Source organism: Euphorbia lathyris, chromosome 4 (genome assembly GCF_963576675.1).
Source record: "Euphorbia lathyris chromosome 4, ddEupLath1.1, whole genome shotgun sequence".
In the NCBI taxonomy this organism is placed as follows: Eukaryota; Viridiplantae; Streptophyta; class Magnoliopsida; order Malpighiales; family Euphorbiaceae; genus Euphorbia; species Euphorbia lathyris.
Genome location: NC_088913.1, coordinates 61,641,800 through 61,665,560, shown reverse-complemented (window position 1 = coordinate 61,665,560; position 23,761 = coordinate 61,641,800). Strand labels below are relative to the sequence as shown.

The window sequence follows — 23,761 nt, the reverse complement described above, 5'->3', positions numbered from 1 at the left end:
GAGCATATCGAAGTGCACCTAAATCACACTAAAAGTATATAGGTTTTTGATGATGTTTTTCTCCACCTTGAACTTGAACATGATTGAATGGCATCGATTCAATGTTGAGACGCATTATATTTGGACATACTTAGTTGGAAATAGTTGCAACAATTAAGGCAACAAGATACGCGCTTCAATGGAAAAGGTAAAGAAGAGACCAAAGAGCCTGAGAAGTTAGAATAAAAAGGGAACAAAAGGTCCGAGAGCAAAAGACTTATCATTTCACGAGTAAAATGCTTCAAAAATTCCAACGGTATGAGCATTATGCAAAAGATTACAAATTCGATGCCAATTAAATGGGCATTAAACAACTCAAAGGTGAGTGAATTATTTTTATCTATTATTTTTATCTAATATTGTTCATCTAACCAAATTCAACTTTATGTGGATTCTTGATTCAGGTTCGACGGACCACGTGACAAAAGGTTGATATTCCTTCATCATGGTTTGAAAAACATAATCGGATCAACATATATATATGTGGAGTATAACTCAAGATTCGAAATCAGAACTTATAGATTTGTTCTACGTGGTGGTCAGACTCTTCTCCTGCATGATGTCAAATATGCTCCTGAAAAGAATTTACTTTCTGTACAACTATGTTGAGCTTATGTTTCAACTTTTATTTAAGGGATAATATCTTGAACTTGTGTTTGGAAGTTATATTTTATGGTTCTGGTTATGTTTTAAATGGTTTGGTTGTTTTAGATATAAAAATCTTGTTCCTTGCATTCTAATTCTTTTTCTATGCGAGATAAAGAAAATGGTGTTCAATTATGGCATATTGGGTTAAATCGCATTGGCCACCATCAAATGATTTGATTAGTCGAAGAGGACTTACTAGGTAATTTAAATAAAGTTGAATTGTCTTATTGTGAATCATGTATTAAAAAAATGTTTAGAAAATCATTTAAAAGGGCAGTTAGAGGTAAATATATCATTTGCAATTAGTCCATTATAATGTATATGGTCCGATGAATCTGAGGGAAAGGCGTGAGACCTACTATTTCATCACTTTCATTGATGAGTATACTAGGTATGATCACGTCTAGTTGATCTCTCATAGGTCCATTTTTTTAGTTGCTTCAAAATATTTATGGACCTTGTTAAGAATCAATTATATAATCAGAACCTTGATAACTGACCGTGGTCGGGAATATCTTTTAGATGAATTCAAAACTTTATGTGATGAAAAAGGGATTGAGCATCAATTGTCAATTTTGTGCACTCCGCAACAAAATGATGTTGCTAAAAGGAGAAATATAAATCTTCTTCATATGATTAGGTCCATGATGAATGAATCAAATTTACCACTCTCATATTAGGGGGATGACTTACCTACAGCTACTTATATTCTTAAGTATGTATGAGTTCCTTCTAAGCCTAACACTTCTACTCCATATGAGTTATGCATATGTCGTAAACCCGATTAAGTCAGCTTAAATTATGGAGTTGCACAGTTTTTGCTCACAATACCTTAAGCAAGTTTTGAAAACTAAGCTTGAGTCGTGAAAAAAGTGTATGAGATATTCGAATCTATCCAAAAGATTTGTATTAGTGGGTGAAAACGGTGAAGAATGAGTGATAAAATTCAAATCATGATATGATGTTTTCTTGGAAAATAAGTTCTCTTACTTAAACGAGGCAGGCCATGATCTCTTTATTCAACTGGGAAATTTTGAGAAACAAGTTCTAGAACCTCAAAGCAATTCGAATGATCTAGATCATATCCTCGGTAGTAGTAGTGTGATTCCTAACTCTAGTTGCAATATGGAACATGGTTCATGTAGGAGCATTCCAAATTCTGATTAATATTGAAGATATGTTTACCATGATTCGGACCCACATCGTGCTAAAAGATAAAAAAAGTCGAACATCTTCGACTCTTTTAGTCACTCCACAAGGTGATGAAGAGCAAAAGAACATAAAAGAGGCACCCTCATGTCCCGAAAAAGACGAATAGATTAAGACAATGGTAGAAGAAATGACTTCCATGAGATCAAATCAAGTTTGGAAATTGGTTTATCTGCCAAAGGGACAAAGAGCAATTGAAAACAAATAGGTTCTCAAAATCAAGCGAAAGATTGATGGTAGTATCGAAAGATAAAATGCCCCTCTGGTTGCTAAGGCTATATTCAATCTGAATGGCTATATTTTGAAGGAACTTCCTCGACCTGAAACTACATCAAATGGACGTAAAGACTACTTTTCTCAACAGAGAAATGGATGAAAAAATCTACACGGAACTTGTAGGTTTCATAAAACATCCAACAAACAAAAGGTTTGCCTATTGAAACAATCACAGCCTTAAATGTTTTGAAGACAATGGTACATTCGATTTTATAATGAGATGATATCAAATGACTTCAATTGAAGAAGATCATTGTGTTTATACAAAGAGCTCGGAAAGTAAATTTGCCACGTCATTGGAAAATACAATGATTTCCATTTGTTTTCGATATGTGCCCGTAACCAATGAGAATGATTTCCATTTGTTCACGCGGACTTCGGAATTGGTGTGAATATGTGGAAGTTACATATTTTCTACACAAACATATCTCATAAAATCGAAATTAGCTACTTAACAAAACAATAAAGATAAATACAAACTTAAAATGAAGCTCAACATATCAAAAATGTAATCCTTGATCCATATCCAGTTCAAAAAAAAAACCTAGTTGCTGATTAGCACATGACAGTAAAAACAACTCATAATCCAAAAACATGAATGAAGTTTTCTAGGAGGGATATTTCAGTACATCTTAAACTGCAGTTAAAAACGCCCGTCCAGGTTTGCGATTTGCCAAGGGTCCATGGCATCCAAAGAGCTGGAAAAAAAATATAAACCCATGTAAGCTTCAACACATTCAATAGTTTACAAGAAACAGCCACTGCATCAATCCTTTCCATCTAAAGTAGGAAAGAACAAGAAACAATGCAGATAAATCATAATCTCACCTTGGCATTAACACCATCTGGTTGAATGCGATTCTCCGACTTCAATTTTATATAATCAGTTCGATTGATCTTGGTAAAACCCCTGCAATTCACAATTATCAAACAAGATCAGCTGTGGCAATACAAGACAAATTTCTTCATATGGTCTAAATGTTTTCATCGAACTTTTCAAATTTTGACCAAAAAAAAGGGCAGGCTTCTATATTATAAATAAAACACATCAGATTAAAATCCTAGAATAATTTGAGCCACTAATCATTAGAGAATAAGGAACAATACCTGAGACCATAAATTTCAATCATGCAAGACATGTGATGCGAAAGTGAAGCAAAAATTCATTATTGGACGACAATAAAATGTAAATTACACAACAATACTCTAGAAAAATAAACTTTTACAGCAGCCTTGTCCCTTTGGGCCCTAATGTAACAACACACATTCAAAAAAGCAAATAGAGCAAAAGTACAACATATTGATATTCCAGCTACAACTAAAACCATTCAGAAATATATGAATACAGATCATTCTTACCACACAATAAAGACTACTAAAAGAACACTGAATAGTGTGCTTGTTTTAATGCATACACACAATGTAGATAACTGATTTGGACTAGCAGCATAAGCTTCAATAACTGTTTTATAACATCTATCAACGGCAATAACTCGCAAATAAGGCAGCAAAAGATAACCATAAATCAGAAGATATGAGAGCATACCACTTCCTGCTGACAATGATCTTTTGGCGACCGGGAAACTTGAACTTGGCACGTCGAAGAGCTTCCTGAGCATGGTGACTGTTGCTGTCCTTGCACCTAACAGACAAGAGAACCTGGCCAATAGCAACTCTAGCACAAACACCTTGAGGCTTGCCAAAAGCACCTCGCATACCAGTTTGGAGCCTATCAGCTCCAGCACACGAAAGCATCTTATTAATACGCAGGACATGGAAAGGATGAACCCTAACCCTCAAATGGAAAGCATCCTTTCCGGCAAATTTGGTCATGTATTTATTGCAGGCAATTCGTGCAGCCTCAAGAGCTTCACTTGAGACATTCTCCTTTTCCCAAGACACCAAGTGGACACAGAATGGGAACTCATCAACACCCTTCTTCTTCATCCCAACATCATAAATCCTGATTTTGGGATCTGGAACACCACGGCAAAACCGTGATTTTGGATACGGCTTGTTCTTGATCTGACGGTAGCATCTGGCCGGTCCTGCATGAATTACAAGCAATTGAATGTTCAACAAAACTGCCCCGCAACTCACAAAATTTAATATTCACAACAGAAACTGAACTGAAAGAAAGAAGCAAAAGCTTCGATGGAGGGACTAAAATTAATTATCGAAATTACCTAAATAAAGATACCAATGCAATAAAACTAGCAACAATCATATAGCTAAAACAAAGAAGTGGATTATGAAATATATTAGCCTAGATTACGAAGAAAGGATTCAAAGAGAGAATAAAACTTACTTCTGCCCATGGCGGCACCTCTCCGTCAATCTGCAGTGGCTGAAACCCTAGAAGGGAAAATGAGGGAGGAGAAGGCAACCGCTGTATATATAGTGAGATTAGATTTAACTAGAAAATGAGGGTTTATGCGTGTGTGCTTGCGTCAATCTTCTATTGACGGCCCTGACCCGATTTCGCGTCTAAGTTCATAGCCCAAGGTTTACTCTTTTCTTCAATTTCCTGGTGGATTGAGGTTCTCTAGACCCAGTCCAATTCATTCTCCTCAATTAATATATTTTTAGAAACTAAATTAAAAAAATTCTCAAAAAAAAAGAACTAAATTAAAAATTAAAATTAATCTATGATAATAAGCGATAAAAAAAATAAAATATATTTAAATAATCCAATAAATAATATTTTAAACTAACAAAATAATAAAAAATCAAATCTAAAAAAACAAATACAACCCTTCTCACAACGATTAGAAAACTATAATATTTTTTTTTATTAATTTTAAACTCCACTTATTTTTATTTGGACTTGTATGGGGATGGAACAAGTCGGACCAAATATTAAATATACAGTAAAACCTCTATAAATTAATATTCGATAAATTAATAAACTCTTTAAAATAATAATTTTTTCTGGTCCCGACTTGGGCCAGTTCAAAAAATGATCAATTTTAATAAATTAATAAGATAATAATTTTCTGAAACAACCCTTTATAAATACATTGTATTATTACCTCTATAAATTAATAATTTCTCAAAAACATATGTGAAATATATATAGATATACATACTTAGGATAATTTCGTAAAAATACGAATCTATAGTATTTTGTTTTTTCTTGAAATTTAAATCTAGTTGAATTTCATCTCTAATTATTCTCAGTGCATTCAAAAGTTCTGGCGTATCCTTGTCAAATTGTAACAAAAAATATAAAGAGTTGATGATGCTATAATTGCTTCATTTCTTGTGATTGGTTTCAAAGGGAATCATCCTCATCCTCAGCTTCATCCTCAATTGAATTTTGCTTAACGCTCGACATAATTTCTTCTAAACTTGAACATTCATTATTTTCACCTAGATAATCCAATATTTGATTGACATCCATTGGATTGCGGTAACCAAACTGACTAATCATTCCTTCAAGTTCATGAATGTCTTCAGTGGTTGCTTCCTCTAAATTCGTTGTGACAGATTCATAAGAAGTCTATTTTTAGTATGATTTGAAACAACATTCCATATAAATTTATATAGTAATTCATTAACTATGATACATTGAATATTTTTAACATAAATGCAATGAACTTCCAAGTTTAATTAACTTATATAATGCACATTTAATCTTATTTGTTCATTGATTTTAGAACTTTATTTAAATTAGTAATTTAAACTTTATTTTATTTTATTTTTAAAATCACTCTATAAATTAATAATTATTAATTTATCGATTAATTAATAACTCTCTAAATTAATAAAATTCCATGGTCCCAACATTATTGATTTATAGAGGTTTTACTGTATATATTTACATCCAACTATGAAGAGGATTTAGACTAGCTGCGATAAAAGTACAAATGGTTAGTTAACTACAGTAAAACCTCTATAAATTAATACTCGATAAATTAATAAACTCTTTAAAATAATAATTTCTTCTGGTGCCGACTTGGACCAATTTTAATAAATTAATAAGATAATAATTTTCTGGAACAACTCTTGATAAATACATTGTATTATTACCTCTATAAATTAATAATTTCTCAAATACATATGAGAAATATATATAAATATATATAATTAGGATAATTTAGCAAAATATGAATCTATAATATTTTATTTTTTCTTGAAATTTAAATCTAGTTGAATTTCATCTTTAACCATTCTCAGTGCATTCAAAAGTTACCGAATCATCATCAGCTTCATCCTTAATTGAATTTTGCATAATGCTCGACACAATTTCTTCTAAACTTTGGACTTGTGAGCATTCATTATTTTCACCTGAATAATCCAATATTTGATTGACATCCATTGGATTGCGATAACCAAGCTGAACAATCATTGCCTCAAGTTCATAAATTTCTTTTGTAGTTGTTTCCTCTAAATTCGTTGTGACAGATTCATGAGAAACCTATTTTTGGTATGGTTTGAAACAACACTCCCTATAAATTTATATAGTAATTCATTAGCTATGATACATTGAATATTTTTAACATAAATACAATGAACTTCAAAGTTCAATTAACTTATATGATGCACATTTAATTTTATTTGTTCATTGATTTTAGACAAAAACTTTATTAAATTAGTAATTTAAAATTTATTTTTAAAAAAATTTAAAATCACTCTATAAATTAATAATTATTAATTTATCGATTAATTAATAACTCTCTAAATTAATAAAATTCTATTGTCACAACATTATTAATTTATAGAGGTTTTAGAAGTCCATTTGTTAATTATATATAGACAAATCTAGTATTTTGGTGTTAACCATTAATAATATTAGTATAGTGTTTTGCTATTCACCACCTTCAAATTACTTATTACTGCTCCCTCTTTTACCTTTCCGCCCTTCTCATTATTTTGCATCCAAAACTCAAAATCCTCTCTCTCCCTTTCTCTCCCGAAAAATCGATTTTTACGAAAATGGAACCAAGCAATCCAGAAGTAGATGATTTCGAACACGAGGTAATATTACGATCCTACATTTAAAAAAAAAAATCAAAAACTGAATTTTTTTTTTTCATGAGTTTGGCTTGAACGGGTGGCGCATGCTATCCGTTCCATAGGCCGAACGCATGAACCACGCGTTCGGCGTATGGAACAGGCAGCGCGCGCCGCCCGTTCCATCCGTGGGACGGGCATCATAAGCTTCCCGTTCCTGACTGAGGTGGAACTGGGTGTCCTGCCCGTTTCTTTTAAAATAGGACCGAAACACCACCCGAATTTAATTTTTTGTATTTTTTCAGAGTATATTAACAACTGTTATGCATTTTTGGTATATTCAAGAACCGCATTCTTGAATATATCAAAATTGCATAACAGTAGTTAATATACTCTGAAAAAATATAAAAAATTAAATTCGGGTGGTGTTTCGGCCCTATTTTAAGGGAAACGGGCAGGACACCCAGTTCCACCTCAGGCAGGAACGGGCAGCTTACACTGCCCGTCACACGGGTGGAACGGGCAACGCGCGCTGCCCATTCCATAGGTGGAACGGGCGGCACCGCCCGTTCCATTGGTGTAACAGGTGGTGCATGATGCCCGTTCCATAGGCCGAACGCATGGTTCATGCGTTCGACCTATGGAACAGGCAGCATGCGCCACCCGTTCAGGCCAAACTCATGAAAAAAAATTGAAATTTCAAATTTCAAAATTTTTTTTAAATGTAGGATCGTAATATTATCTCGTGTTCGAAATCATCTACTTCGGGATTGCTCGGTTCCATTTTCATAAAAATTGATTTTTTTGCTCGGGAGAGAAAAGGAGAGAGAGGATTTTGAGTTTTGGATGCAAAATAATGAGAAGCGCATAAAGCTAAAAGAGGGGTGGTAATACGTAATTTGGGGGCGGTGTGTGTAAATATAACAGACAGACAAACAAACATGGATTAGTTTTGTACTTTTTCCATCCTTTTATTTACTGAAATTATTAGTATTTTTTTTTTGAGTTTTAATAGTTAAAGAAAAGTTCTGGAATCGAAAGTAGGCGAGCGCAGGAGGAAGGAGTTGAGGATTCGAGATGGAACGATTCTCTGACCTAACATTTGAGTTACTTTTATCTGCCCCAAACAAAACCCTAGTCTGTATCGGGTAATATAATGTTCTTTATCTGATTCTTCTCATCCATTCGATTTAATTCTGGGATTTCTCACAGAAAATCTCATTTCTTGTTGTTTGCTGGTCGGCGTCTGCCGTAAAATAGGGGTACCATCATTGAGTTTCTGTTGGAGCTTCATGCTTGTTCATGTTCAAGATTATCTTATCTTATCATTAATTTCTCTTTTTGTTTAATCATCCATATATATTCATTCTTTTTGTATTCTTTGTGATTGAAGATTAAAGTATCAGTGCTATTAGGGTTTTGAATTGGGTTTAGGTAATTTTACTTTTTGGGGCCGTCAGTTGGGTTTTTCTGGTTAATGAATGCTTGAGACTAATGTAAATGGTCGTGGCGTTTATCTACAGCCTACAAAATTTATGGCCTTTATCAATTTTCAAGTATGATGATCTGAGGGCATCTGGTCAGTTAGTTAGCAAACTATCTATACCTAAAAATACCAAGAGATTCGTGTATGCAGTTCGTGATCCCGAATCCCAATAAGTCATCTACATACTTTGTGTACAGAATTTGTCTGAGCGGTCTGCTATAGATGCTGAGTTCCTTATAAGGGAGATTCAACCTGAAGTCGTTGTGGTTCAGGTGTCTCCTACTGCGGTGAGTGAAATTCAATCAAAAGAGAGGGAATTGGGAAACAATGTTGGTGATCCATTTCCTACTTCGTCATTTGAAGTGCTTAAAAGATGTTTTACTGATAAGATCAATAAGGACAGGTATGAAAATGTGGCTGGAAACTTGGTTTTGAAGGAAGTATTTGGGACTGGTTTCTATGGCCATATCATGTCTGCTAAGAGGGTGGCTAAAGATGTTGGTTCATCCTTTTTGTTGCTTGAAACACCAGATGTTCTGACATCTTCTAGGGATAATTATTCTCCTGAAGTTGATTTGAGCAGCAAGTTTCATGGTTTTGTTAGTAATTTGATTCCACATAATGTAGTTTCAGTTGTTTCATCAAGTTCAAGGAAATTTTGTATCACAGATGATGATGAGTTGCGGAAGGTGAAGGTTTTATCTTCCTACATGGATGTATCTTTACAGAAGTTAGGTACTTCAGGTTCTCTATCAGAGGCATGACCAAAAGATATTGACCCGAGAAGCCTTTATCAGGTTCCATCCTTTGCCCAATCTTTTTTCCCGTTGCTCTTGGATTTGCATAACATATTTGTTGATCTACCTTCAATGGGAAGGGCTCTAGCTTCTTTGCAAAAGATGTTTTATGCTGTAAGTAGAGGGGAAAATGTGGATGCCCAACTTATTTCTGAAGTGTCCACCTTCCGAGTTGCAGTTGAGGGACTAAGAATTGCTCTTAACAATGTTGGCCGAATACCAATTCAAAGCACAAGGAAGCTCGAAAAGGCTAAGACTGTGTTTTTAGAGCTTCCAGTTGAAGACAAATCAAGTGCACTCCTTGCTCACGCCCTTCAAAGTTAGACTAGGCAGTTCAAGACCGTAGTAACTGTAGTAGATAGTAGTGGCTTAGCTGGTCTCAGGAAACACTAGGGCACTCATATCCCTCCAGAAGTTGAGGAATTAGTTGACCAGCTTGTCACTTATTACGAGATTGATGGGGATTCAAATCAAGCAGAAAAGAAGTTATTTTCTAAGAAACCTATGATGGCAGTTGGAGCTGGAGCAACAGCAGTTTTAGGAGTTTCATCTCTATCTAAGGAAGTTCCCACATCACCATTATCCAAGGTATGAATATTTAAGTTGCCTTCTGTTGTTAATTTTGTGCTAAGCCAAACCCATAGAGCAGTTGCTATATCTCTAAGCAAGACGCTTATACATTGATCTGTTGTGTTCCTTACCCGCAGATGCTGCTACAACTGCCATTCCACTTGCAGGAATTGCATACGTTTATACATTGACTTTGTAAGTAATTTATATAATTTTTGAAAGTAATATTTGTTCATTTCAGACACTGCAAATCTAGTGGCAACACTGCAGCCAAATGTTGCCCATGGAAGGAAACCCACAGGTTGTACCTTCCGTTTTCTCATTATCTCGTAGAATGTTATTCTCATAGCTGAGAGACTCGTGTTCTCAGCAGAGGCTATAACGCTGTGCACAACTGCTCAGATTTTCTCAGTAGAAGCAGTTACTTTTAGGATAGTTGTAGTATTGATCCCAGACTTTGCCAATCCTGGGGCCATCACTTTTGATGAAGCAAGCGTCTTGCTTAGAGATATAGCAATTGTTCTATGGGTTTGGCTTAGCACAAAATTAACAGCAGAAGGCAACTTAAATGTTAATACGATGAATAATGATGATGTGGGAATTGCCTTAGATAGAGATGGAACTCCTAAAATTGATGTTGCTCCAGCTCCAACTGCCATCATAGGTTTCTTAGAAAATAACTTCTTTTCTGCTTGATTTGAATCCCCATCCATCTCGTAATAAGTGACAAACTGGCCAACTAATTCCTCAACTTATGGAGGGATAGAAGTGCCCCAGTGTTTCCTAAGACCAGCTAAGCCACTACTATCTACTACATCTACTACGGTCTTGAACTGCCTAGTCTGACTTTGAAGGGCGTGAGCAAGGAGTGCACTTGATTTGTCTTCAATTGGAAGCTCTGAAAACACAGTCTTAGCCTTGTCGAGCTTCCTTGTGCTTTGAATTGGTATTCGGCCAGCATTGTTAAGAGCAATTCTTAGTCCCTCAACTGCAACTCGGAAGGTGTACACTTCAGAAATAAGTTGGGCATCCACATTTTCCCCTCTACTTACATCATAAAGCATTTTTTGCGAAGAAGCTAGAGCCCTTCCCATTGAAGGAAGATCAACAAATATGTTATGCAAATCCAAGAGCAACGGGAAAAAAGATTGGGCAAAGGACGTCACCTGATAAAGGCTTCCTGGGTCAATATCTTTTGGTCCTGCCACTGATACAGAACTTGAAGTACCTAACTTCTGCAAAGAAACATCGATATAGAAATATAAAACCTTCACCATCCGTAGCTAATCATCATCTGTGATACAAAATTTCCTTGAACTTGATGAAACAACTGAAACTACATTATGTGGAATCAAATTACTAACAAACCCATGAAACTTGCTGCTCAAATCAACTTCAGGAGAATAACTATCCCTAAAAGATGTCAGAACACTTGGTGTTTCAAGCAACAAAAAGGATGAACCAACCTCCTTAGCCACCTTCTTAGCAGGCATGATATGGCCATAAAAACCAGTCCCAAATACTTCCTTCAAAACCAAGTTTCCAGCCACATTTTCATACATGTCCTTATTGATCTTATCAGTAAAACATCTTTTAAGCACTTCAAATGACGAAGTAGGAAATGGATCACCAAAATTGTTTCCCAATTCCCTCTCTTCTGATTGAATTTCACACACCGCAGCAGGAGAAACCTGAACCACAACGGCTTTAGGTCGAATCTCCCTAATAAGGAACTCAGCATCTATAGCAGGCCGCTCAGACAAATTATGTACACAAAGTATGTAGATGAATGATTGGGATTCGTGATCACGAACTGCATACACGAATCTCTTGGTATTTTCAGGTATAGATAGTTTGCTAACTAACTGATCAGATGCCCTCAGATCATCATACTTGAAAATTGATAAAGGTCATAAATTTTGTAGGCTGTAGATAAACGCCACAGCCATTTACATTAGTCTCAAGCATTCATTAACCAGAAAAACCCAACTGACGGCCCCAAAAGGTAAAATTACCTAAACCCAATTCAAAACCCTAATAGCACTGATACTTCAATTTTCAATCACAAAGAATATAAAAAGAATGAATATATCCGGATGATTAAACAAAAAGAGAAATTAATGATAAGATAAGATAATCTTGAACATGAACAAGCATGAAGCTCCAACAGAAACTCAATGAGGGTACCACTATTTCACGGTAGACGCCGACCAGGAAACAACAAGAAATGAGATTTTCTGTGAGAAAACCTAGAATTAAATCGAATGGATGAGAAGAATCAGATAAAGAACATTATACTACCCGAGACAAATTAGGGTTTTGTTTGGGGCAGATAGAAGTAACTCAAATGTAGAACGAAAATAGGTCAGAGAATCGTTCCGTCTCGAATCCTCAACTCCTTCCTCCTGCACTCGTCTACTTTCGATTCCAGAACTTTTCTTTAACTGTTAAAACTCCAAAAAAAAATACTAATAATTTCAGTAAATAAAAGGATGGAAAATGTAACCCCCATCCCGGGTCACATTGAAAACACATAGGAAACTAAGCAATTATCATAATTAAGCACAAACACCAATATAACTACAAAAATGCTTCTCATTTATTGTCGTCTATCAAAATCTTATAACCAAAGGATTAAATAATCAATAAAACAATTTAATCTGTCAATAATATTTACTTAAATTTAAGCAAATAATCCAATCCATAATATAATAAATCCTAATAAATGTCTATGAACTTGCTAATGAGAATGAGTCATTTGTGCTGGTCAGCCTGAATGTAGAGTAAACTTGAAAATCTAGCAAATGGAACAACCTCTGAATCTAGCCTGAAAATTTCAACGTGGCAAGGGGTGAGCTGTCTACTCAATAAACATAATTACCTATATTTATATACATGAATATATACACACACATATATACAATTAATTTCATGCATTTTACATTTAATTAATCCAATAATCAAACAATCAATCAATCAGGAATAAAAATATAAACATATCATCTTGTACATGACTCGATTTACTTCAAACAACAAAATTATAATTTTATTTTCTTTATTTTTAAGGGCCCAGCTAGACCTAAGTGAAATATACTCAATGGTCTCATGGTTAACAATAGTACATTTTTAACCTCGTAATGATTTCTTTTTCTTTCCTTTTTTTTCTTCAATAATACGGTACTGCTATCGCCCCCAGTATAAACTCAATTAGAGTAAAATAACACCCTACCCAGGTGCCTGTGATCACAGTATCAACAAACCTCCAGACCATTGAATATACTCACTGAAGCTAGCTATTTATGTTTTGTTCTAACTCAAACATAATCCAATCCAATTTCATAATTTATAAACTTCTAAACTCATATACATTCCAATTCTATCATGGTATAATTTCACAGCTAATACCTCAATAGATAAATACATGAGCAACATGATTTTAAAAGGAACAAAGCCTTATTTCAATAAATTCAACCATACAGAGAACATTTGAAACTCCACGTCTCAATTCACCATATATATAAATCAAGTACCAATTAAATAATAACCCAAATACTCAGTATTCATTCAACATACATTTAATTATTCGATGGCAAAGTATTAATAGACACTCACATAAACATATAAATAAATAAATATATATATATATATATATATATATATATATATATATATATATATATATATAAACGTAAGCAATTAAGTTTACCTCTCGTCTCAAAGAGCTAATCAAATTATTGACATGTTACTGGCTCCTCGGAGCGCGGTGGTCGGCCGTCGAAGGTTCGCCGAAGATGTCGGAATCGTGAACCGAGACCATCACAAGATAGCCAACGATAAAAGGAGTCCAAAAGTACACTCCATTCACTATTAAAATCGTCTAAAAGGTCGGGATCTAATACTTTCACGGTGCAAAATACCCGCTCCGGCCACCATATTTTTCGATCAGAAAAATATCAATAGTGGTCTCAAAATGTTCCTCACGAGGTGTAATTTTTGTTTTAGAAGGTGGCCGGAATATGAAGTTACGAAGGAAAATAGGATCGGAGGAAATAAGAAAAAGAAAACGGAAGTGCAGGGGCTGATTCCAAAATAAATCGTTTTCTATCTGTATTCCCCGACCTAAATCGCTAATGCTAATAATAATAATAATAATAATAATAATAATAATAATAACTAACAACAATTTATTAATAATAATAATAATAATATATTAATAATAAGTTAGTAAGATACACTTAAACTAATATAATTTATAATATATATCATAAATTTTATTTTGGAAAATCACTCTATAATTTTATAGATGTTACAGAAAAAGTACAAAACTAATCCATGTTTGTTTGCCTGTCATCTTTACACACACATACATGTGATTTAAAAAGGGTTTTGCTATTCACCGCCCTCAAATTCCTATTCAAATATATGTATTAGATGATAGAATATTAGATAATATCCAAGATGCCTTAATAGCAGTAGTAAGAGGAAACTTAATTTATCAGAAACTTAAATTCACAATTCAACCAGATTTTAGTATCTCATTAGAAGATAAACATAAAGATCTAGCTTTAACACTCTATTATAAATTAGAAGGAATAAGAATGCCCCCAGGAAGTAAAGTAATTAGTATAGAAACAAAAATGATATATGCCCTTACAGGTAATCATCATATCAGAAAACAAAATGATAGGGATATATTAGTACCAAAATTATATCAGGAAATATTAGAACCACTAGAACATAAGGAAAATTCCATCATAACAATACCAGATGAAATATGTATAGATTTTAATTCTAGAAAACTACAACCAATCCAGAAATTATTACCTAGGATAGAAGGAGGAAGGTTAAGTTTTAAGAAAGACATAATAAGACAACCGAGAACATTAGATTTATTACATACATATTATGAAGATAAGTTACGAATAAAAGTAATATTATTTAATGAGCTACGAGCAACTGACTGTATAGCTGAAATTAATACAGGAACCAAAAGTTTAGTACATATTAGCCAAATAAATGAGAATAAATGTGAACTAATCGAACCACAAACTTATAACTGTCCAAATAGTACAAGAGAAATAATCATAACTAAAAGCATAAGAATTAGATTTAAAATTCAAGATCTAGAATATGAGATAATTGTAGGAGTAACAGAATATGATAGTACATATGCACTATTATTAGGATACGACTTTTTAAATAAAATAAAATATAAGATAAATAATGAAGGAATTACGATAGAGGACCAAAACAAAATACGGTATATAAATAAAATATGAACATACGACAACAACTTGATAAAAAAGAGAAAAAATTACAAATAATAAAAACTATTATGGCAGAGACAATCATAGAATCTCAAATAAAATATTTAGAAATTGAATCTAAACAACAGAGACTAGAATGTGAAATCAAACAATTAAACTCTTTATTAGAACCACCTAAGAAAGAATGGATCAAACTTGAAGACGGATGGATAAAAAGAATCTACAAAGATGAGTGATCCTAACCAAAAATTGGACCAAATATGGATAGAGATTGTAGCAAAAGAACAATTAAAGAATACTCTTAGTTTAATACAAGAAAACCATATTCAAATCCAAGAAATGATAACACATGAATTAACAAAACTGTGGAATACATCGGAAATACCAACGTTTAAGATAATTTTGGAAAAATTAAACATGTTAGTAGCTAATATAGACAAAAGAAAAAGACCCATAGAAGAAAGCTGTAGCATTACCTCAGGAGAAAATCTAAACATTACTATAACACAAACTAAAACTCCAGAAATAGTACCCATAGATGCTTGGAGACGAAGCAAGGACCCAATAATGATGGATATAAGTGAAATAAAACCTAAAATCCCTACAACCGTAAATAAAACCTTAGATCTGTTAACCGATTTACACAAAAAAGGACAATTCTAATCTAATGGCCGAACAAGAACATAGTGTAATAACATTTCTTAAAAATCACGCCCAAGAAATTATTGAAAAGGAAAAATACAAATATGAACCGCTAAAAAACAGCAAACTCAAAGACAATGATGCTAAACCATCCAATGTAGACGTAAGCACCGAAGCCGAATACCTTCAACTAAAAATCGAAAAACAACATAAAGAAATCAAAGACCTACAAAAAGAAAACATAAAATTAGTCATAAATTCGAGTACAGAATGGGTCGAAAAATATAAAAAATATAAACACAAATTTAAAAATACTAAAAAAGAATTAAAAGAAACAAAGCTAGAATTAAAACAAACAAAAACAGAGCTAATCCACATTACAGATGAATTAAAAGAATTACAGGAAGAAGTAAGAGTCTTAAGAACAATGGTTAAAGAAGTCAAAGGGAAAACTATTCACATCAGTAACAGTAGTAGTGATAGTTCAGATAGTTCAGATATTCAAAGTGAAAATAAACTAAAAATCATTGGGTATATAGAAGAAGAAAATAAAGATGAAACAAAATTAATAGAAGAAAATCATCAAATAATGAAAGCATTAGAACAAATGAAGAACATTAATGCAATAATAGAAGAAGAACCAGAAAGTGATATAGAAAACAACGAATACAACAACAAATACACTAGGTATGAAGAATCAGATATAGGATCAGAAAATATAGTAAACGAAGATGCCGATAATTATCCAGAAGAAGAAATGATAGACCCCAATTTAGACGTAGTAACTAAAAGAGTACCTACGATTCCACAACATATACCTATAGGCCAACAAGGAGACTTTAAAGAATTTATAGGATCTATGTCTCAAGGATTAAATCCAAATGGATATTTTTTAGACTTAGATAATGTCTATGATGAACAAGAAATAAGTAGACGAATAAATGATTGGAATTTAGGAATGTACATAGCCTTAATGAATTCATCTCACACTGAAAATTTAGATTATATGTATGACCTAATCTCTAAAACAATGATAGGAAAAGTAGGATTTTGGATGGAATCTATAACTTATCAGTTAAGACCACAAATAGAAGCTTGTGCTCATGATTGGAAATCAATGTTATTATTATTCGATATGGTATTAAAAAGAGAATTTTTAGGAGAAAGATGGTTAGTGGCTAGAGAAACAGTATTTGCTGAAAGAAAAGCTGAAATAATAATGAATTTGAATAACATGAAATGTTGTAAAATTAGTAAATTACCAGAATATACTATCAGTTTTACTAAGTTCTTTTATGAAGCTAGGTTTTTACCACAAGAAGGATTGATATACCAACAACTATATTATGACCACTTACCAAACCCATACAACGTAGAAGTTTCAAAAGAATATACTCAATTAGAACCAAAAGAAAATACATTAGGAGAAAGAATTAGAGTACTACGAGCTTATCTTATGCGAAAATGTGAAGAATATAGAGTTCAACAAAAGGTTAAAAAGGATAAGAAACTCGGGTTACGAGAAATATGTGGATTCACGGAAAAACGGTTAGTTTTTGGTTGTGATGATAAAATTAGGAGAAAATATAGACGATATACTCCTAATCGCACTTATAGACATAATCCGACATATAAGAAGTCTTATACTAACAAGTATGATAATGGACGATTTCGACGAAAACGATTTAGACGATATAAAAATAATCCCGAAAATCGGAACAGATTTAGATATAAACGAAAATTTAGGAAAAGACGAGAAAGACCACTAAGGGATAAAAATACTAAACTTACAGAATGTAAATGTTGGAATTGTAATGAGAAAGGACATTATGCTAATAAATGCCCTAAATTAAAACAAAAAGGTGTCAAATATATAGGAACAACAGAATTTATAATGAGTCTAGAACAAATAAGAGCCAGCGATGATAAATGGCATAAAGAAGATGAATTTTATATTACTGAAACAGAAGGTGAGAACTCAGAAGAATTAGAACCAATAGAATATGAAGATAGTGAAACTAATAACTAATGGTAGCCATATATGTAGAAGCACCGGTAGAATATAAACCTAATAAGATTATAAAACGCCGCATATTTATAGATAGTGGAGCTGATATATGTTTAGCGAAGCAAGATGTACTAGTTCCCCATAAATGGAAAAGATCTAAAGGACATAAGGTCAGAGTTACAGGATTTAATGAACAAATGAAAGAATTAGATATTATAGCCGAAAATATGAGATTAATACTTAACAAGACAATCTTTCGATTACCCATAATTTATCAAGAAAATAATATGAAACAACATATATTATTAGGAAATAATTTTCTTGATTTCTTTAAAGTCCAGCTAATCAAACCTGAAACCATAAGTCTTTTAACTCCTTGTAATAAATGGATTATCCTTAAGCGCGTCCTACCTTTATATCCACTCACAATACATAATATCAAAACAAACAGAGATACTAATTTAGAACTTTTAAAACAAAAATATTTAGACCATTTAAAGATCAACTTTGGAGAAAACCCTATAACGTTGTGGGAAAAAGAAAAGATATATGCTAAGATAGAACTCATAAACCCTAATGATGTTGTTCGCACTAGACCAATAAGATATAGTCCTGATGATCAAAAGGAATTTGAAATACAAATAAAAGAATTATTAGACTTAAAATTAATTCAAGAAAGTAAAAGCCCTCATAGTAGCCCGGCATTCTTAGTAAGAAAACATAGCGAACAAAAGAGAGGCAAAGCAAGAATGGTAATAGATTATCGAGAACTAAATAAGAAAACGATTTTTGATGGATATTTTTTACCTTATAAGAGAAATTTAATTAATAGATTATCAGGAAAAAAGTGGTTTAGTAAATTTGATTGTAAAAGTGGCTTTTGGCAAATTAAGCTTACTAAAGAATCAAGACCTTTAACAGCATTTAGTGCACCACAAGGACATTATGAATGGATTGTGTTACCTTTTGGTTTGAAAAATGCACCCCAGATATTTCAACGACGAATGGATACGATATTTAGAAAATTAAATGACTTCTGTGTAGTTTATGTCGATGATATATTAATCTATAGCAATAATATAGCAGACCATTTACAGCACCTAGATGCATTTATAAAAACAGTACGACAACATGGAATCCTTTTATCTGAAAAGAAATCAGAAATCTTTAAAAATAAAATAGAATATTTAGGATATATAATAGATAGTGAAGGATTACAACTACAAGATCATATCGTAACTAGAATCGAAAATTTTAAAGAAAAATTAGATACTAAGAAAGAAGTCCAACAATTTCTAGGAATAATAAATTATGCATCAGATTATATAAAAGACTTACCAAAATTACGACAACCCTTGCAAGAGCTAATTAAGAAACATAAAGTATTTGAATGGACGACAACTCACACTGATACTATAAGAAAAATAAAAGAAGCAGTAAAAGTTCTCCCAAAATTAAGACTACCTAAAGATAATGATCAATTAGAATTATATACAGATGCTAGTGATATCGGGTGGGGAGCAGTACTCATCGCATATAGAAAAGAAGATATAGACAAAGAAACTCCTTTAATATGTGGCTATAGATCAGGAACTTGGAAACCCTCAGAGAAAAATTATCATATCAATGAAAAAGAATTACTAGCTGTTAAAAATGGAATTAAAGGATTTAGGTATCATTTGTTACCCATAGAATTTATCATAAGAACAGATAATACACAAGTAGGAGCATTTATCAGAAATAAAATAGATCCCCTACCAGAATTGAACAAAAGAAGGCAGTGGCAAAGTTTTTTCAATTGCTATAATTTTGTTGTTAAACCTATCTCTGGAAAACGAAATATCTTAGCTGATTTTTTGAGCAGGAATGGAGATAATGATCCAACGAATATCAGAAATCAGAAATCAGAACCGCCAGATGCTGGCAATGATCAGAAATCATGAGAACTTTCTGGACAACCTTGAGGAAGAACTCAAGAAACTCCAGTCTCAGAACAATCAGAATATACGAACCATGACTCCTAGATCATCTTATGAGTTGTTAGGAGATCTTCATAAGAAGCCAATTGAGCTGCCAACTTCATCTAGTGGACTCTCAGGAGCCACCACCTTGAACCATTCTAAGCTGATTAATCAGAACTCATCAGAAATCACAACCTCCCAGGTTATACAATTCCCTCCAGAAATGACAGAAGCATATAAGAATATCATGAAATTTTTTACATATAAGAAGAGTCAAACCGTATATAGAACCATTAAGATGACCAAATACCCTAGGTATATATGCTCAGAAGACTGCAGTCCAGATGTTGTTCAGAAACTATTTCGATATGGATTTCTGGACAAAGTCATGACTGATGAGAGCCTTAATAGTGTTTCAAAACTCCCATCTATCATACCCAGATCCATTGACGAACTTGGATTAAGATTTGGAAGAGGAATATTTTGTGTTCAAATTTTTGATGCTGCTATGGACTTAGAAGGGAAACCGATAATAATTGCTCAGATTTTTAAGACTGGTAGAAACACTAAGATTGATGTAGATAATTCCGACCATCAATGGGACATTCCATGCAAATTAGAAAATTTTAAATCTTGGTTAGGAGAAAAACGAGCACATGGAATCCATACGATCAAATGTAGACTCGAAGACTATATTAGAAATAAAAAGGTGGCTATAATAGCCAGATCGAATCATGGAGAAGTTGAAGAAATGATAACTATCAACTATTTAATGGAAATGGGTGATGAAACGAGTCAACAAATTTTGATAGAAATGCATACGAAATTAATGGATAAGAAATATAAACATAGTTCAGATACATTAGCCCATTATGAATCTATATATGGCCCAAGAAAATCATGTTTAATTAGAATTGAGCCCATAAGACCTGAGCCCATGAATATTGACTCCATAAGACCCAAAGAAGAAGCCCATCCAAGAAAAGAGGAGGATCCATTTATTTAGAAAATGAGATAAAAATGGATAAGAAAAATAAGAAATATAAGAACGAGGTGTCAATACCTAAAGAAAAGGTGGCAATAAGATCAACACGTGGCAAGACATGAAGATATGAAGAGACATGTGTCCAAAGAAGAAGCATGAGGTGGAAACATTAGAGATTAGTGGCAAGATGTAAAGCTTGAGGTGGAAGAGCAAAATAAGAAGCATTCGACACGTGTAACCTAAAAGTTTGTACTTTTAACTTTTGTGATGATGTAATCTCCTTTTTGGTAATTTCACCTTTGATCTTCTACCTATATAAGGAGAAGACATATGATGTATGAGATATAACTTGCTTTGAGCAATAAAAGCTTTCTTTCTCTCTATATCCATGGCTTTCTAAACTTCCCCTTTTAGCATCCATAGTTGTTAACTACTTAAGTTTAACTTCCGTATAGCATATTAGTTTAAAAAGATCCAGAGTTATAAAGCAACAATAGTTAGCCTTCAGACGAATCCAAGAGGTGTGTAGAGATGCTGGAACACAGCCATAACCCATGATGATGAAGAGAGGGTATCAGGCAGAGTTCAGAAGTCTCCACTGAGGATTGCTTTGAAAGGTATACTAGAGTTCCTCTATAACTCTTGTTCTAATTAAATTAATTTGTTATCATTAGTTACACTTAAAGGTTTAATATATTATGGATGTTAAATTTCATTTAACAATGTTTACTTCAGCAGTCGTTTGTCTTCCTACCCTTTTTAGGGTCATAAGAGCGATCCTGCACACATTATACACATCAGAAAAAACGGTCCACATATCAGAAAAAACGGTCCACATAAAATGGTATCAGAGCTTTCAAAGGATCTCACAAATAGTTAGAACTTTTTGAAATCACTATGTCATCTTCATATACCAGTATGTTTGCATCACAGCTTAATATTCATAGGAAAGCAGTTGATAAAATTACAAGCGGCATAATTGAATTAGATTTAAGCAATAGTTTAGAAATTTCTATTCTATTAGGCAAATTAATTATATTATTAGAATATTACCAACATCTCCTTAATATAGGAACTAGTGATCTAAATAGGCATATAATGTTAATAAGAAAAGTAGAAATGATTAAATGCCTAATTAATTTCACAATCGTGATTTTTCAGAATTATACACACTAGATAATGGATATACCAGTTGAAAGTCTTAGGATTATTGCTGAAAAACCATTAATTTATAATCAGGATATCAATCAACATATTATAAGTTGTAGAAGAGCATTACAAATTATGGAATTAAAAGATAGACAATTAGAAGTAGCACAAGGTGCTTTAGATGCTAAGCGTATTGAAAAGATAAAATTACAAAAAAGAGTTTTTGACTTAGAAGATGAAGTAAAACGATTAGAAGAAAAACATAGAGAGCAAGAAGAGACAATAGAAATTCAAAAACAAATAATTACTGAAAGTTACAGACATATTCAAGCTTTAATCAATGGAAGAGAATAAAGAAATAACAGAACAAACCCATACAGAAAATACTAATATCTACTATCAAATGGATACTTATGAAGGTGGTATAACTCAAACTTTAAGTTTTAAACCAGATATTTATCAGAAAATACAAGATGAAACTGAAGAGCTATCTGTAAATAAGATATTTAAAACAAAATGATTTGAGAGAAATAAAAATATACGATATATTGTTCAGAAGCATGAGAATATTATAGATACAACTACTATAAATGGTAGAGCAAGGATAAATTTAATAACAAATGACGTAATAAAAAGAGAATTATCCAAATTATCACATAAAGAAGCAAAGAAATATAGGAATATTTACTTTGGAGGAATAGAATTCACTATAAAAGCATATTTTCAGAAAAATATCGATACTCCTATTCAAATATATGTATTAGATGATAGAATATTAGATAATATCCAAGATGCCTTAATAGCAGTAGTAAGAGGAAACTTAATTTATCAGAAACTTAAATTCACAATTCAACCAGATTTTAGTATCTCATTAGAAGATAAACATAAAGATCTAGCTTTAACACTCTATTATAAATTAGAAGGAATAAGAATGCCCCCAGGAAGTAAAGTAATTAGTATAGAAACAAAAATGATATATGCCCTTACAGGTAATCATCATATCAGAAAACAAAATGATAGGGATATATTAGTACCAAAATTATATCAGGAAATATTAGAACCACTAGAACATAAGGAAAATTCCATCATAACAATACCAGATGAAATATGTATAGATTTTAATTCTAGAAAACTACAACCAATCCAGAAATTATTACCTAGGATAGAAGGAGGAAGGTTAAGTTTTAAGAAAGACATAATAAGACAACCGAGAACATTAGATTTATTACATACATATTATGAAGATAAGTTACGAATAAAAGTAATATTATTTAATGAGCTACGAGCAACTGACTGTATAGCTGAAATTAATACAGGAACCAAAAGTTTAGTACATATTAGCCAAATAAATGAGAATAAATGTGAACTAATCGAACCACAAACTTATAACTGTCCAAATAGTACAAGAGAAATAATCATAACTAAAAGCATAAGAATTAGATTTAAAATTCAAGATCTAGAATATGAGATAATTGTAGGAGTAACAGAATATGATAGTACATATGCACTATTATTAGGATACGACTTTTTAAATAAAATAAAATATAAGATAAATAATGAAGGAATTACGATAGAGGACCAAAACAAAATACGGTATATAAATAAAATATGAACATACGACAACAACTTGATAAAAAAGAGAAAAAATTACAAATAATAAAAACTATTATGGCAGAGACAATCATAGAATCTCAAATAAAATATTTAGAAATTGAATCTAAACAACAGAGACTAGAATGTGAAATCAAACAATTAAACTCTTTATTAG

General features: G+C 32.5%; 1 protein-coding gene across 1 annotated transcript; it reads right to left on the bottom strand.

The window, feature by feature from the left end:
* Positions 1-2,645: 2,645 nt before the first annotated feature.
* On the bottom strand, positions 2,646-4,640 carry LOC136226667 (large ribosomal subunit protein uL16-like). The gene is made up of 4 exons (XM_066015282.1): positions 4,481-4,640; positions 3,719-4,220; positions 3,001-3,082; positions 2,646-2,870 (listed from the first exon to the last, which is right to left on the bottom strand). The coding sequence occupies exons 1-4, from the start codon at positions 4,488-4,490 to the stop codon at positions 2,805-2,807; spliced, it is 660 nt and encodes a 219-aa protein (XP_065871354.1). The 5' UTR covers positions 4,491-4,640; the 3' UTR covers positions 2,646-2,804.
* Between the last annotated feature and the right edge of the window lie 19,121 nt (positions 4,641-23,761).

Coding starts and splice junctions, on each gene's coding strand:
- LOC136226667 (XM_066015282.1), bottom strand. Junction 3,083..3,718: donor ATCATTGTCAGCAGGAAGTG/GTATGCTCTCAT, acceptor TGTGAATTGCAG/GGGTTTTACCAAGATCAATC. Junction 2,871..3,000: donor CAGATGGTGTTAATGCCAAG/GTGAGATTATGA, acceptor TTTTTTTTCCAG/CTCTTTGGATGCCATGGACC.